The sequence below is a fragment of the Pholis gunnellus genome (assembly GCF_910591455.1).
Source record: "Pholis gunnellus genome assembly, chromosome: 8".
NCBI classification, from domain to species: Eukaryota; Metazoa; Chordata; class Actinopteri; order Perciformes; family Pholidae; genus Pholis; species Pholis gunnellus.
The window spans coordinates 27,291,632-27,309,839 of NC_136534.1; the positions used below are offsets into that span (position 1 = coordinate 27,291,632).

General features: G+C 44.9%; 1 protein-coding gene across 1 annotated transcript; it reads left to right on the top strand.

Moving 5' to 3' along the window:
- The first annotated feature begins 695 nt into the window (after positions 1-695).
- Positions 696-18,176, top strand: myo1eb (myosin IEb). Its single transcript, XM_079165549.1, has 26 exons — positions 696-916; positions 2,956-3,093; positions 3,203-3,292; positions 3,551-3,645; positions 3,848-3,935; positions 4,519-4,608; positions 4,706-4,837; positions 5,207-5,341; positions 5,413-5,545; positions 5,705-5,901; positions 6,010-6,090; positions 6,171-6,257; positions 6,410-6,496; positions 6,587-6,754; positions 6,840-6,925; positions 7,050-7,131; positions 7,348-7,698; positions 7,846-7,960; positions 8,039-8,208; positions 12,508-12,653; positions 13,242-13,388; positions 13,584-13,741; positions 13,815-13,889; positions 13,968-14,157; positions 14,274-14,449; positions 16,479-18,176. The coding sequence occupies exons 1-26, from the start codon at positions 914-916 to the stop codon at positions 16,553-16,555; spliced, it is 3,297 nt and encodes a 1,098-aa protein (XP_079021675.1). The 5' UTR covers positions 696-913; the 3' UTR covers positions 16,556-18,176.
- Positions 18,177-18,208: the final 32 nt, after the last annotated feature.

Here is an 18,208-nt window from a genome sequence, read left to right on the forward strand (position 1 = left end):
GTCGACAGTAGAACTCGTTCAGCTCGTCTGCCGGGCGGAGGTCGTGGGGGGCTTCGGGTGTCTGAGGGTCTCCAGACAGACGTCGTTTAGCCTGAAACGACATTTTACTGGTTAAAACATAAATTCAGTTCAGTTTCTAATGAACTGAAAAGTTCAAACTAACTTCAATTCAGAACTCGGTCAGACTCAAACTCCCAGCATGCATTCTGAGTTTTCACTTCCTGTCAGAGGTCAATGTGGCTCCACAAGAGGATGATTTATAGTGTTGAATAAAAAATAAAAATAAAACGAAGTGAAGATTAAAAAGTAGATCAGAAAAAACTGAATCTAAAGAAACGAAAATCTAATTTTCTGTGAATATTTTTATTGACGTCTGTACTTTCAACAATTAAATATATTTATTATATATATATATATATATTAATTAATTAATAATATCTAAATATCAAACCAATATTGAACTCACATTCAACACGTTTTTATTTTTTTCTCCTAAAATATAAAAGAATTTAACTTAAATTTATTTTGCCCACAAATAAAATAAATGAAAACATTTCAGAATAAAAGTTCTGCAGAAACAAAGTTTAGTAGTTTTGGACACGTCCGCTGTCAGGACTACATTACCCAGAGTTCCACAGGTGGCAGCAAGCGCAGAAGGAGGAGGCGGGGCTTCACCTGCCCACACCTGCAGAGAGTTCAGCCTGAAGACTGAAGCAAGACCAACACCCAGAAGACTTAGAGAGGAGAACATGTCTCTGAGACCAACAGAATCCTTCTGATCCTCTGATCCGAACTCAGCGGATCCGGGCTGAGCTGATCCGGGATCAGTCCGAGTCCACCTGGATCCTGATCCACCTGAGACTGACTGAAGATTTCTCAACATTTACCTGAAGAAGCAGGAAGTGAAGCAGACATGGTGAGCGCGACTCTTTACCTCAGACTACGACCTGTTTGAAACGGGAGAGACCCGGTTCTGGTCCTGATCCTGGTCCGGTTCCGGGTCCCGGCCCTGTTCCCGGTTCTGGTCCCGGTCCTGGTCCCGGTCCTGCAGGACCAGATCCCTGACCAGATTTCTGCTGCTGTTTGTTTGACCTGAAACTTCCTGATCACATGTTTTTGTTCTTTTTAAGTTTCAAAAATATAAAATAACTTTAATTTGTTTTAATTCAAAAACTTTAAAACACAAACATCAACAATAAATGAGTGAATGCAACTAAGTATAAATAAATATATAAGCATATATTTTCTAATATAATACATGTGATAAAGATAATATGTATAAATAATGTATAAAGTTTCACTGAATATAAAATCATTTTATTAATATTTTATTTCCATATTTTCTCTTTTTGTCTTGATTTGATTTTATAAATATATATTTTGATTTCATAATTTCAGATTTTTGTTTAGAAACTGTATTTAGTTTAATCTCATTGTTCTGATATTTACATGTTTTTATATTTTTACTGCAGAAACAAAAGTAATGAGTAACTTTATATATTTACAGCAGATAAAGATTATTATTATTACGATATTGCAATTATTGTTAACTTAATAATTAAACTTAAATAATAATAATAATGATGAATATTATTATTGTTAATTTTTGTAATCTGCTCTTTAACGTGTACATTGATCGATCAATCATTTCAGATATAATATATATTTATATATTTAAACGACAATTAATATTTTCTCTGTTTACTCAGTTTTATGTTTTTAGTTCATTTACAAATGTTGACCAATCTGACTACACACACACACACACACACACACACACACACACACACACACACACACACACACACACACACACACACACAGAGCTACACACACACACAGAGAGCTACACACACACAGAGCTACACACACACACAGAGAGCTACACACACACACACTCACAGAGCTACATGTTGGGCGTCGCCGCTCCTCAACAAGATCCCACAGGACAGAAGGAATGCTGCGAATTCTTCAGGAAGGAGAAATGATCCAACCAATCAGCTGCTAGCACACAGAGACACACACACACACACACACACACACACACACACACACACACAGATACTAAAACACACACACACACAAAGACACACACTGACACACAGGAAGTTTCTGCTGAACAAACAGTTTTCAGATCTTTGACTTCAGTAAAAGAAGTTAAACCACATTGTGATAAACAGTCTAATGAATAATATACATATTAATATATTAATACCTAATCTGGATTTAATACTTTACCCAGTCTACCTAACCCAGTCTACCTAACCCAGTCTACCTAACCCAGTCTACCTAACCCAGTCTACCTAACCCAGTCTACCTAACCCAGTCTACCTAACCCAGTCTACCTAACCCAGACTACCTAACCCAGACTACCTAACGCAGTCTACCTAACCCAGACTACCTAACCCAGTCTACCTAACCCAGTCTACCTAACCCAGTCTACCTAACCCAGTCTACCTAACGCAGTCTACCTAACCCAGTCTACCTAACCCAGTCTACCTAACCCAGTCTACCTAACCCAGTCGACCTAACCCAGTCTACCTAACCCAGTCTACCTAACCCAGTCTACCTAACCCAGTCGACCTAACCCAGTCGACCTAACCCAGACTACCTAACCCAGTCTACCTAACCCAGTCTACCTAACCCAGTCGACCTAACCCAGTCTACCTAACCCAGTCTACCTAACGCAGTCTACCTAACCCAGTCTACCTAACCCAGTCTACCTAACCCAGTCTACCTAACCCAGTCTACCTAACCCAGTCTACCTAACCCAGTCTACCTAACCCAGTCTACCTAACCCAGTCGACCTAACCCAGTCTACCTAACCCAGTCTACCTAACCCAGTCGACCTAACCCAGTCGACCTAACCCAGTCGACCTAACCCAGTCGACTTACCTACATGATGTGATTGACATGTGATTGATGTGATTGATCTGTTTATGCCCCGCCCCTTAGGGTAGTAAGGAGCGTTACCATTGGCTGGCTCAGAACGTCAAGGTGAGCGGCGTGGACGACATGGTGCTGCTGTCCAAGATCAACGAGGACGCCATCACGGAGAACTTGAAGAAGAGATACATGGACGACTACATCTTCGTATCCTCACCTCATGTTTACGAAACAACATTATGAGTTTTAGAGATGTAATGCTGAGAGGAGGTGGTTCAAATGTTCTGGTTCTGGTCCTTGACCTGGTTCTGTTCAGACCTACATCGGTCCAGTTCTGATCTCTGTGAATCCGTTCAAACAGCTTCCTTATTTCACTGACAGAGAAGTGGAGCTCTACCAAGGAGCGGTGAGACAACAATACAATACAACAATACAATACAACACTACAACAACAATACAACAACACAATACAACAACATAATACAATACAATACAACAACACAATACAACATATAAATGTAAATAAATTCAGAAATGCTCTTACTTACTAAATATCTTCACTGTTAATATGTTAAACTTAAACTGGTCCCCACAGAAATATAAGATCAATAACATGTTGACCTTCTTCGTCCTCGTCCTCGTCCTCCTCTTCCTCTTCCTCCAGGCTCAGTATGAGAACCCCCCCCACATCTACGCTCTGGCTGACAACATGTACAGAAACATGATGATTGACAACGAGAACCAGTGTGTCATCATCAGGTAGGCGGGACTAACGATGCAAACAACAACAACAACAACACCTGGCAGTGTTTCTCTCATTAAATATCGATCTAATGACTAATCGATCAGAAAGTTATAAAACATCTGTAACAGGACAGTGTGGGCGGGGCTTCATCAGGTATTTTCTGAAGGTAAATTAATGTGTTGAGACTGATGTTTCCTGTTTCCTGTTTCCTGTCAGCGGTGAAAGCGGAGCTGGAAAAACTGTTGCTGCCAAATTCATCATGAGCTACGTGTCCAAAGTGTCCGGAGGAGGAGACAAAGTCCAGGTCAGTACACGCAGTACTGCTCATGGTACACTTTGTGGTACTGCTCATATCCTACTCTTGGCACTGCTCATGGTAGTAGTCATGGTCCTGCTCAGGATACTACTCGTGGTCCTGCTCAGGATACTACTCGTGGTCCTGCTCAGGATACTACTCGTGGTCCTGCTCAGGATACTACTCGTGGTCCTGCTCAGGATACTACTCGTTGGGGTTAAGTGTCTTGCTGAAGGACACATCGACTTGCGACTAGCGGAGCCGGGGATCGAACCACCGATCCTCTGATTGAAGGACCACTTCAGCCACGGTCGCCCAGTCAGGGTACTGCTCGTGATGCTGCTCGTGATGCTGCTCGTGATGCTGGTAGTTAAGGATGCAGTAACTCAGATTTTAGGAGTTGGTATTAAAATCAGATGAGATTTGGATCGGTGTATTCCTCCTGGTAGTACTACCATTCATACTACTGTTATTACTACTGTGTGTGTGTGTGTGTGTGTGTGTGTGTGTGTGTGTGTGTGTGTGTGTGTGTGTGTGTGTGTGTGTGTGTGTGTGTGTGTGTGTGTGTGTGTGTGTGTGTGTGTGTGTGTAGCATCTTAAAGACATCATCCTGCAGTCTAACCCTCTACTGGAAGCCTTCGGTAACGCCAAAACTGTCCGCAACAACAACTCCAGCAGATTTGTGAGTACAGCTATATTCAGACAGATTTATATACAGTAGTAAAAAGTATACTACTAATATATATACTACTAAAACACTTGCACTGTCCTTCTATCAGGGTAAATACTTTGAAATCCAGTTCAGTCGAGGAGGAGCTCCTGATGGAGGAAGAATCTCCAACTTCCTGTTGGAGAAAAGTCGAGTTGTTTCACAGAATCCTGGAGAGAGAAGCTTCCACATCTACTACCAGGTACTCAAATATGTACTACTATGTACTCCAATATGTACTACTATGTACCGCAATGAGTACTACAACATGTGTTCAGTTTGCCTGATCCTGATTTGTTCAGTATGTTCCTCCTTCCATTCTTGTCAGTTCCTTTCCCAACTCCATATCCTTTCACTTCCTTCTCCCAATTCTTCCTCTCCTGATCCCGTCCCTTCCTCTCCTGATCACTTCCTCTCCTGATCCCGTCCCTTCCTCTCCTGATCCCGTCACTTCCTCTCCTGATCCCGTCACTACTTCTGCCGATCTAATGTTAACAGAAGTGTTGGTTTTAATACAAAAAGAACATCAGTTGATAGCGTAATAACCCGACCCCCTGACGTCTGTCCTCAGATGTTGGAGGGGGCGACTAAGGAGCAGAGGGAGAACCTCGGGGTCACGACCCCCGACTATTATTTCTATCTCAACCAATCAGGAACCTACACTGTGGAGGACATGAACGACAAGAAGGAGTTCTCCGATACTATGGTCTGTATCTGTCTGTCTGTTAAACCGTCTGTCTGTTAAACCGTCTGTCTGACTGCCTGTCTGTCTCTCAGGAGGCCATGTCAGTAGTGGGTCTGTCTTTGGAGGAACAGGATTCAGTTCTTCAGCTTGTTGCAGGAATTCTTCATCTGGGAAACATCAGCTTCAGAGAGGAAAACAATTACGCCGTGGTCGAAAGCCAGGACTGTAAGAAAGTACACAAAGTACACTAAACAACACAACAGATAAAGGGTGATAAGAGCCAGTGAGATGATGAGTTTATGAAGGTTTTCTTCAGAATCAAAACTCTCTTCATTGATGACTTTCTCTAAACTAACGTTTAATCTCCGCCTGTCTTCCTGTCAGTCCTGGCGTTCCCGTCCTTCTTGCTGGGGATCCCTCAGGACGGTCTCTGCAGTAAGCTGACCAGCAGGGTTATGGACAGTAAGTGGGGCGGCAAGACCGAGTCCATCGCCGTGACCCTGAACACGGAGCAGGCCTGCTTCTCCAGAGACGCCCTGTCCAAAGCTCTCTACACCCGACTCTTCGACTTCCTTGTTGACGTCAGTCGCTTCATCGCTTGTTTAATTTAACACTTTGTTTTATTCTGTGTTTATTAACTGATGTGTGTGTGTGTGTGTGTGTGTGTGTGTGTGTGTGTGTGCGCGCAGCGTGTTAATAAAGCCATACAGAAAGACCAGGAAGTGCTCAACATCGGAGTCCTCGATATCTACGGCTTTGAGATCTTCCAGGTATAAACGCTAACACGTTGGTACTTGATTGACTGACTGACTCCACTGATCTGATTTGTAACTTGTTTCTTCTTTTTCAGCGAAACGGCTTCGAGCAGTTCTGCATCAACTTCGTGAACGAGAAGCTGCAGCAGATCTTTATTGAGCTCACGCTGAAGGCAGAACAAGTGAGACATCATGACGTCATCACATTACACTGGATTTTGTTTGAACCTGTGACTTCTTTTCTGGTTATTTCCTGTATTATTTACAGTTATTGAACAGAAAGATTTTGTCCTTTTCTACTTTATACATCAACATGAATCTTGTGTCTCTGCAGGACGAATACGTTCAGGAGGGGATCCAGTGGACGCCCATCGAGTATTTCAACAACAAGGTGGTCTGCGACCTCATCGAGTCCAAACTGGTGAGTCGACTGATCGTCTCTGTGTCCTCAACCACATGAAGTTATAAGTATTAAATGAATACAGCTCTGTATTCTCTGGACGTTTCCCAGAATCCTCTCGGGCTCATGAGCGTCCTGGATGACGTTTGTGCGACGATGCACGCTAAAGGTGAAGGAGCGGATCAGACGCTGCTGCAGAAACTTCAGGGACAGATCGGATCCCACGAACACTTCAGCAGCTGGAATAAAGGATTCATCATCCACCACTACGCTGGGAAGGTACGCAGTACACCTGTCTGTCCAGGTGTTCACCCGCCTGTCTGTCTGTCCAGGTGTTCACCCGTCTGTCTGTCTGTCTGTCCAGGTGTCGTATGATGTCAGCGGTTTCTGTGAGAGGAACAGAGACGTGTTGTTTAATGACATCATCGAGCTGATGCAGAGCAGCGAGTTGTGAGTATTCTAACTGAGCGTTACGGTATGAAACGGTAAAAACTTTGAAACGCAGCTTATTAAGCATGATGTCTGATGACCTCACAATACCCCCCCCCCATCTGTGTGGTGTGTTTGTGATCAGTCCGTTCATCAGAGCTCTGTTCACTGAGAACCTGGAGGCGGAGAAGAGAGGGCGTCCGACCACCGCCAGCAGTAAGATCAAGGTGAGAGAGAGATGTTGTCTTTCCTCTAGCGCCACCTTCAGGACGAGCCTTAGAAGAACTTGTGGTCCTTTCGAACTTTAGGACCAGAAGGTGGGATGTTCGTTAGAACGCCACCTGATTTTACTGATTTTATTGCTTTAGATTGCTGATCTCATGGTGTCTCACATCAGAAAGGTACAACAGGTAAAACTGCCCCTCCCCCCTCTACCTTATTAGAAACAAGCCAACAGTCTGGTTCAGACTCTGATGAAGTGCACCCCCCACTACATTCGCTGCATCAAACCCAACGAGACCAAGCGTCCCCGGGACTGGGAGGATAACCGGGCCAGACACCAGGTGGAGTACCTGGGCCTCCGAGAGAACATCAGAGTCCGCCGGGCGGGATACGCCTACAGACGGGCCTTCAACAAGTTCCTGCAGAGGTACGCCATCCTGACAAAGGAGAGCTGGCCTCAATGGAAGGGCGAGGAGCGCAAGGGAGTCCTGCACCTCCTCAACTCCGTCCACATGGACCAGGACCAGTTCCAGCTGGGCAAGACCAAAGTCTTCATCAAAGCTCCAGAGTCGGTACGAAACACAGCTCGGGAAGCGGGTTTTATCCGGCTGTAAAGTTTTTATACATGAGTTTTGTTTCTGACGCAGCGGCATTCTGGGTATCGTAGTTCCCAGAAGTCTTTATGTTTGTTGTCTCGGTGTCCTTTTTCTTCTCTTTAGCTCTTCTTGTTGGAGGAGATGAGGGAGAGGAAGTATAACGGTTACGCGCGGGTCATCCAGAAGGCTTGGCGTAAACACATCGCCGTCCGCAAGTACGTCAGGATGAGGGAGGAAGGTAAGACCGTCTCCTACAAGTGGGTTAAGGAAGCCATACGTCTTCCTCTCTATTAAGTCATTTTTCTGGTTCCTCCAGCCTCTGACGTCCTGCTGAACAAGAAGGAGCGACGCAGAAACAGCATCAACAGGAACTTCGTGGGCGACTACCTTGGGACGGACAACCACCCGGAGATCAGACAGTTCGTCGGCCGCCGAGAGAGGATCGACTTTGCCGACGTCGTGATGAAGTTCGACCGAAAATTCAGGGTAAATACTCAAGTCCAGAATTCAAGGATTCAGGGATAATTTATTGTCATTGTGCAACACAGGAGATGCACAACGGAAGTTTAGTTTAGTTGTAGCCTGTTAAGTGCAGCTTGATTCTGGACCACGATGGATCCAGGTCTCTGTGAAGATGTGGGCTCAACAATCACCGACGTACCGTTGCTTTCATCCATCTTATTTTTCTGCTACCGGACATCAGACCAGCCAGGAGCATTCTGGGTAGTGGAGTAGCCTCAGGTCCTAGCTGGGTTATCTTAACTTCTATCTTGACGCTCCTGCCCGAGGCAATTTGGTGGCGTTTTGATCCGGCAGGTCTGGTTGGTCGGCGGTGATCGGTGATCTCTGTAGCTCCTACCAGAGGGAGGAGCTGAACAGCTTGTGTCCAGGGTGTGAAGGTCTGCAGTGATCTTTCAGCCCGTTTCCTGACTCTGGAGGTGTGCAAGTCCAGGATGGAAGGCAGGCTGGAACCAATGATCCTCTCTGCAGACCTGACGGTCCGTTGTAGTCTGTTCCTGTTTGGTGGCCGATCCAAACCACACCGTGATGGAGGAGCAGAGAACAGACTGGAGGATGGTGGAGTAGAACAGGATCAGCAGCTCCTGAGGCAGGTTGAACTTCCTGAGCTGGAGCAGGAAGTACAACCTCTGCTGGGCCTTTTTCCTGATGGTGTCGATGTTGGGGCGCACTTCAGGTCCCGGGAGATTGTGGATCCCAGAAACCTGAAGGTCTCCACAGCCGACACGGTGCTGTTGAGTATGGTGAGGGGGGGCAGTGTTGGGGGGCTCCTCCTGAAGTCCACTGTCATCTCTACAGTGTTGAGCTTGTTCAGCTCCAGGTTGTTCTGACCACACCAGAGGACCAGCTGTTCAACCTCCCGCCTGTAAGCAGACTCATCACCGTCTCTGATGAGGCCGATGACCGCTGTGTGTCTGAGAACTTCAGTTTAACAGACGGGTCCTCTGAGGTGCAGTCGTTGGTGTAGAGGGAGAAGAGCAGTGGGGAGAGACCACATCCCTGGGGGGTCCAGTGCTGATAGTCCGGGTGCTGGATGTGATTTTTCCCAGCCTCACCTGCTGCGTCCTGTCTGTCAGGAAGTTTGTGATCCACTGACAGGTGGGGGTGGGAATCACCAGAGATCCCGCGATACGATATCATCACGATACTGCGATATGCTGAGTATTGCGATAACATATATTGCGATTTATTACTTTTTTCAACCGCAAATGACGTCCCCAAAGGAAAACTGTCAACATGTTTTATCTAATAGGATAAAGTTTTCAGTCTGTTCATCTCACTTCAATCATTTTTATTGCAGCATAATGTGATTGTCAAGCAGACAGACTGACCAACACACATAAAAACCTGTCATAACTGTTGCACCTGACAAACTGAACTGTTTGTATTACAGTCTACATAGTCCAACTTACTGAATGCAAACGTGTCTATAACTTCCATAAGTACGATATAAGAGTTATATAACTCAGTATAATGCGTGGACGTCGAGGGCAGAGAGACAGTCAGCGCTGCTCTCTCCTCATGAGCTGCTGCTGTTGGCAGATGTAACGCCCGTTGTGAGGTCAGATTGAGCGTGTGAGTGAAACACTTCACATGCAGGAATCCCGCTAACTGAACGGCAACGCCCACGTTAGCAGTGCTGTCGGTTACAACCACCAGGTTTTTGTCGGCAGTCCCTCGTTCTGGTGCTGCATTTATCAGCAGGTCTGTCATGTTCGCCCCGGTGTGACTCAGTGTGCTGCTCTAGTTTGGAGAACGAGAGACTTCAGTCTCCAGTCCTCTGTGAGATATTGTGCTGTTATAGTCACAGAGGAATCCACTGCGCTTGACGTCAACGCATCGCAAGTTAATGCAACTCTTACTGCTGAACTCAAAGATTCCTCCACTTTAAGCTGCACTTCTCTGTAGAGCTTGGGCACGTCTGTGTCTGTGAAAAAACGCAGTGAAGGAGTCATATCCATGTGTCCTATTCATGTCCTTCTTCCCTTCCTTGTTAAAAAAAAATCCAAATAAGTCCAGACGTCTGATTCAAACGCGGACGGCACATTTCTGATTTCTTTCTCCGATGTCTCCATCTTTGTTTTGACCAACTTCCTACCGATCACGCTGACCCGGCACCTCTTCTGACCTCACCAGAGAACAGCTCAGCAGCATCTAGTGGACTGAAAAAGCAATTGATTTTATTGTTCTAGTAACAAAACGTTTATAATTTATATGATAAAAGATCGATACTTGGCTTCCGTGTATCGATACAATATCGCCATGCAAAATATCGCGATACTATGCTGTATCGATTTTTTTCCCCACCCCTACTGGCAGGTGGAGGCCGGCGCAGTGAGCTGGGAGAGTTTGGGTTTGAGTATTTCTGGGGTGATGGTGTTGAACGCTGAGCTGAAGTCCACAAACAGAACCCTTGCATATGTCCCTGGGGAGTCGTGGTGTTGCAGCATCTAGTGCAGTCCCATGTTGACTGCATCATCCACCGACCTGTTTGCACGGTAGGCAAACTGCAGGGGGTCCAGCAGGGGCCCTGTGATGTTCTTCAGATGGGTCAACACCAGTCTCTCAAAGGATTTCATGACCACAGACATCAGGGCGACGGGCCTGTAGTCACTTCATCCTGTGATGGAGGATTATTGGGGACCGGGATGATCGTGGAGCGTTTGAAGCAGGAGGGGACTTCACACAGCTCCAGGGATCGGTTGAAGATCTGCGTGAAGATGAGGACCAGCTGGTCGGCACAGACTTTCAGGCAGGACGGGGACACACTGTCTTGGCCTGGAGCCGTCCTGATCTTCTGTCTGTGGAAGAGCCGACTCACATCCTCTTCACAGATCCTCAGTGCCGGTGGGGGTCGGTTGGGAGAGGTGAGGAGGAGGCAGGAGGTGTAGGTGGTTGTTTGATGGCTCATCGATCCTGCAGTAGAATACATTCAGGTGAAAACTTTTTTTCCAGCTTTTCAGTGCAGCTCCTCTTTGCTGCCCTGATCTCCTGGTTGTACAGGATCCTGTCCCCACTTCTGTAGGCCTCCTCCTTGGCCCGATGAAGCTGCCTGAGTCTTGCAGTGAACCAGGTTTATTGTTGTTTTATGTGCAGAAGGTTTTAGTCGGCACACATGTCCTCACAAAAACTGATGTGTGATGTCACAGTGTCAGTGAGATCATCCAGGTCTGTAGCAGCCTCACAAACACTCCGATCAGTGCAGCAAAGCAGCACTGAAGCTCCAGCTTTGCCTCGTTGGTCCGTCTCCTCACAGTCTTCACCGCAGGCTTTGCAGATTTCACTTCCTGCCTGTAGGTCGGGAGAAGATGAACCAGACAATGATCAGAGAAACCCAAAGCTGCACGAGGGACTGAGTGATCTGCATCCTTTATTACAGTGGAGCAGTGGTCCAGCGTGGTGTTGTCCCTGGTGCTACACTTAATATGTTGTCTGTATTTTGGCAGTTCTTTGCTGAGGTTTGCTCTGTTAAAGTCCCCGAGAACAACGAGCAGGAGTCTGGATGTTTGTGCTCCATGTTGTTGATCTGCTCAGCAGGTGTTGGAGAAGCCTCACTAACAGGCCTGAGGATGTAAACAAACCAAATAAAAAGGTTTGCAGTCTGCATGATTCCTTCAACACTGTGACATCTGTACACCAACCTTCGTTAATATAGAAGCAGAATCCGTCTCTCCTCGTTTTCCCCGACAGCGCCGTTACGCGGTCCGCTCGGCAGTAGTGCGCTGTCCGGGATGTGCTCGCCGGGTTTCAGTGAAGCACAAGGCGGCGGATCTGCTAAAGTCTGTTTAGTTTGTTGAGGAGCAGCAGCTCATCCAGCTTGTTGGCCAGAGAGCGGATGTTTGCCAGATGAATTGACGGGACCGCAGTTCTGAATCCCTGTCGTTACAGTTTGATGAGCGCTTCCTGCTCGCTTCCCTCGCCGGCGTCTCCGATAAATTCCGAGGAGAGCCGCTGCTCCTCAACTAAAATCTCTGAAAAACGTTCTGGTTCGATGAAATGCGGTGAAAAGGTTTGGCCAGTGAATAGACGGATGTTTAAGAGTTCCTCTCTGCTGAATGTGATCAGAGAGCCAGAAACAAGACAAACAAACAAACAGCGCAGCAACAACGATGCGTTTATGGTCCGTCCAACGTCTATCGGACAAAAGCGAGGAACCGACGTAACCCTTCAGGACCCAAATCCATTGTTTTACCTGTCAGAAGTCCCCAAATCCAGTTTATAAGTCACTTCCTGACTGAATGTTCTGTCGTTCTTGCTGTTCCACAGACTGTGAAGCAGGACCTCATCCTGACCCCAAAGTTCCTGTACCTGATTGGTCGAGAAAAGGTGAAACAGGGTCCAGATAAAGGTCAGATCCAGGAGGTTCTCAAGAGGAAGATTGAGGTCAACAAGATCCAGTCCGTTTCCCTGAGGTACACCACCAGAATAATATATAGAACCTGGACCAGATTTAGACCTGGAACCACAATTACGACCGGGGCCAGAACTACAACTACAGCTACTACCAGGGCTGGAGCTAGACCTGTAACTAGGAATGTAACCATCAACAGAGCTAGAACAGGACACAGGCCTACAACTGGACTGGTACTATAACTAGGATCAGGTCCAGAACTAGAACCAGTGCCAGAAGTAGAACTAGGACCATAACCAAAAAAAAGATGCAGGACAAGAAGTAGAGCTTGGGTCAGAACTAAAACAAGAACTGGGACTGGGACTGGGACTTGAACCAGGGACAGAACTACAACTGGAACTAGAACTAAAAATACCAAGATGAGTAATATGACTCGGCCACTGGACCAGAGCTACAACAGAAACTAGAACTAGCACCAGCACCAGCACCAGAACATTTGCAAAATTCCCCACATGCATTTTTTTCCTCCATTAGAAAATAAAACTACCTGAGAGATAAAGATATGAAAAATATCTTTATTTTTTCATATCAATAAAGATCGAATAAATCTTGTTTTTTCTTCTTGTCTATCTGATTGTCTCTCTGTCAGCACTCTTCAGGACGACTTCTTCATCGTCCACGAGGAGGAGTACGACAGTGTTCTTCAGAGCGTCTTTAAAACGGAGTTCCTCAGTCTGCTGGTCAAACGTTATCAGGAGAAAACTGAGAAGAAGCTGCCTCTGAAATTCAACAACCTGTCAGTACCGTGACTTTTCTTTATTTAGTTTTACAAATGCATACATTTGGTTCTTAAAAAGGTGCCATGATGTCATGTTTAAGTACTAATATAAGTACTCCAGACATTGTGGTGCACAGAACTTCTGTTTTATATATAAATACAACATCTACATGAATATCAGCTGGATCCCCTCCGTCTGTCTTTGTATTCCAGTCTGGAGTTTAAGTTGAAGAAGGGAGGCTGGGGTCCGTTCAGCTCTTCAGGGTCCAGACAGATCCAGTTCCAGGTGGGTCAGGGGGATGAGGCCATCCTGAAGCCCAGCAGCAAGGTCCTGCAGGTCTCCATCGGACCGGGTCTGCCCAAAAACTCCAGTAAGTTCTGACACAATTAACCACAACTTTCCTGTGTGCTTCCCCCTCACTTCCTGACTGTTTTGACTTGTAGGACCGACGAGGAAGGACAAACGCAAGAGCCGCTACATGGGGGGGCAGACTCCGTCCAGCAACCAGTACAACTCAGGTACCAGAACACAACCGGTCGTCAGGACGTCACAGACGTGAGCAACCCTTGGCTTATGAATCTGTCTTTGTTCCTCAGGTCCTCGCTCCAGAGGGGGCGGAGCTGCCAGAGGAGGCTCCACCTCCTCCAGAGGCTCCCTGCTGAGGCAGCAGTCTACCATGGATCAGCCCAGTCTGCCCCGGCTCCAGAGCCAGCGTCGCCACGATAACCAGCCCAAGAAACACCAAGACATGGGCTTCATGAACGTCCCCGACCAGGGCGCCGCAGGGTGAGACCGCGGGCAGTAACGGTTAAATAAAGTCACCGGTACAAACATCATAACCAGTATAAACTGGTTCTGGTTGTACACACTGTTCTCTGGTTCATCGCTGTGTTTTTCTACAGACTTCAGCGGCGGCAGTCGAAGGAGGTGAAGCCTCTTCCTGGATCAGGTCGACCCAAACCGGCTCCCAAACCGAAGCCTCGGTCTCCGCAGTGCAGGGCTCTGTACGCCTACGACGCCCAGGACACCGATGAGCTCAGCTTCAACGCTGATGATGTCATGGACATACTCACCGAAGGTACTACTAATACTGCTGAAAGTATTACCATTACTACTACTAGTAACACTTATGCTACTGTTACTACAACTACTGCTGGTAGTAATACAGCTACTTCTACTATTTGTAATGCTACTTATCATACTACTTCTTCTAGTGGTACTCATACTACTTCTAGTACTGCTGATACTACTTTGATTTAAGTACTACTATGTTAAGTACTGCTGTTACTTCTACCACTTCTAGCCCTACTGTTATTTAGGGCTGCAGCTAACGATTATTTTAATAATCGATTAATCTGTCGATTATTTGTTCGATTAATCGATGAATCGAATAAAAAAACTAAAAACTAAAAAGCATTAATTTCCAACCCTTTAATCACAAACAGAGCCTCAGTGCACATTCACAGAGCAACACATCTTCACAAAGTGCACAAACAGGTTGAACATCCCTGAGCTGTTAAAGTCATTATTTAAAACAATAAGTGGACTAATATCAGGAGTGGGGTTCAGCGGGTTTACCCACGCCTCTCAGTGAAGGGCAGACACGCTGATCCATCAGTGAACGGCTTTCAGGCCGATAAGCCCCGCCCCCTCTCCAGCGCGTCCAGCGCGATGCACGCGAATGAACACAAATAGTCCCCGGAGACACCGGCCGCGTTCATCGCGTTCATCAACGTTCATTCAACATCGCGTTTGTGTGAACACCAAACGCGGTGAAGAGGTCTCCGGCGATCGCGACCAAACGCGATCGCGGTGCGAATGACGCGAAAATAATACAAATCGCGTAAATCAACTTCCGGTGTTGTCACGGCAACGTTTATACGCCGGTCAGCGTCAGCTACAGAACCGGAGTCCTGTTCCGTTATTCCTGCTGCTGTGAACACTCACACATCTCCGCCACTTATTGAGTGACGTAATAATCGCAGACACAACGAATCGATAATGAAATTCGTTGCCAACTCTTTTAATAATCGATTTTTATCGATGTTATAGATTCGTTGTTGCAGCCCTACTGTTATTACTTCTACTTGTAGTACTGCTGCTCCGTCTACTACTTTTAGTACTACGGCTACTTCTAGTAGTACTCCTACTACTTCTAGTACTACTGATACTACTTTTATTTAAGTACTACTTCTATGTTAAGTACTGCTGATACTTCCACCACTTCTAGTCCTACTGTTATTACTTCTACTTGTAGTACTGCTGCTATGTCTACTACATTTAGTACTACTGGCACTACTTCTACTTTTACTACTGCTACTAGTACTACTACTATACTACATCCTTTTACCATCAAAAATACCAACAGACTGGTGTGTCATTCAATAAATGTTCTTGTGTTGGCAGAATTCGCACAGCCTGCATGTTAGATAGCAGTCACGTGCTAACCAAAAGCTAACGCTAGCGGAGCGTAAACGGATTGTAAACAATAGTTAAATGTTTTCAGACTCTGATCACATTGATATTTAAGGCTCATCACATTAATATGGACGTCCAAACTGAGAAGCAGCTAACATTAGCTTAGCAGCTAGCATTAGCTCAGCAGCTAACGGGAGACTTATCAGTTTAGACGATGATTATCATGAGTTTGTTATTACTTATTATAATGACATGTCCAATCACAGCTTAGCAACAGTAACTAGTGACAGCAGGTGTTAAACAATAAATGTATCTGTTCTTATGTAAGCTGCTAATGTTAGACATGCCTGGCTAACTAGCTTTACGACACTAGAAATTAAATGCTACTTCCACGACAAAGAGTTAGCCGCTGTGTCCTGAACTTAAACTGGATTTGATGATGTAAACTACGTTACATGAGATGTTTATTTGTTAGATTATCTTTTGGTTTAGTGGACAAAATTACTTGACCTTCTCTGGAAATAGATAATTAGAATCAGCTTTATTGGCCAAGTATGTAACCACAAGGACAATAATCTGATGGTGCAGTTTCTAAAGGGTGCTGGAATGAAACCTACAACGATCCAATCACAGCTCATGTTGCGTCCTGATATAAGTCCTCATACTCGGCGTCTCTGAACTTTCTGCAGATCCATCTGGTTGGTGGTTCGGTCGGTTGCGGGGCAGAGAGGGGATGTTCCCCGGAAACTATGTGGAGAAGATCTAAACCTCCTCCTTCAGGAAGGGGGGTCAGAGGTCAACAACCTGCAGCAACAGCAGCTGGGATCAGAAGTCACCAGAGCTTTCAACACATCAGCTGACAGGAAAGAGGAAACTGAACATTACAAGTTCATTTATATTCAAACACACGGATGTTTCAGTCAGAGTGACGACAGCTGTCAGTCTGTCAAAGGTCAGGGTCTGGTACTCACCTGCTGACTGCTGGACTGAAAGTGTCCCCGTAATACTGTGTACAATCAGGTTAAAAGTTCCCTTAATACTGTGTACAATCAGGTTAAATGTCCCCGTAATACTGTGTACAATCAGGTTAAATGTCCCCGTAATACTGTGTACAATCAGGTTAAATGTACCCGTAATACTGTGTACAATCAGGTTAAATGTACCCGTAATACTGTGTACAATCAGGTTAAATGTCCCCGTAATACTGTGTACAATCAGGTTAAATGTACCCGTAATACTGTGTACAATCAGGTTAAATGTCCCCGTAATACTGTGTACAATCAGGTTAAATGTCCCCGTAATACTGTGTACAATCAGGTTAAATGTCCCCGTAATACTGTGTACAATCAGGTTAAATGTCCCCGTAATACTGTTCCGTGTGACTTCACACTCATCATCTCCGGTTGTTTTTAGAGCAACAGCTCGATCAAATGTCCCGTCAGTGTTACAATGGAAACCTAACATCAGTGTGAGGTCAGCGCCCCCTACAGGCTCCGGTGATTATTACAGCTGCAATATAACACATTTATATAAGTGTTGCAATATGAAATATAAAATAAATATCTTCCAACCAGATAAAAGATGAACGGAAACGAATCGTCAAACTTTTAAAATATGAAATGAATATTTTCTTCCTGTGATTGAAAAGATATAAATAATAAAATAAAAGTGTTATAATTAAATAATGTTCTGTATCTTTCAGGACCAACTGTTTGTTTTATAGAAATGAACCTGAATGTGGTTTTATTTCAGCCAATAAACAAACATTTCATTAAAAACCTGAGTGATGGAACAAATCGATTAATCAGTTATTTATTATTTGAACAAATATCTTCTGAGAATCTGTGTGACGGAATGAAAGAGGTCCAACAAGTCCTCCACCTCTGGAACACGCTGAGAAACACATCTGTTAGCTCCTCATGTTCACTTTTACATATTTTATTTTGCCATTTAAACGTGTTATTAGGAATAAACACCGTCATATTTAGTTGGATGTAAACGTGGACTTTGTCTCCGTCCTCGGGAGCTTTTGTGTCTCCAATATTCTCAAAACTCATCTTATAATGATAATGATAATAATAATAATAATAATAATAATAATAATAATAATAATAATGTTAAAATGATATCTTTTAATACCTGATAAAAATGATACCTAACCTTTTTATGAAAGAATTGATTGTTATTGGTCCAGATGTTTAGAACTGAATTAAAGATTAAAATGAAAACATTTAAAGGTTATTTAATGCTGACTCAGCAGAGAGAACATCACATGAGAAAAGACTTACTGCATTATATCACTTTATAGTTTAATATTTAATCTTTTTCTTTTTATGAATAAAAACACCAGGAATAAAGAACTACATTACCCAGAGTTCTGTTCCTCCAGAGGGTCGTGTTGCCTTCAAATGCTAAAGGA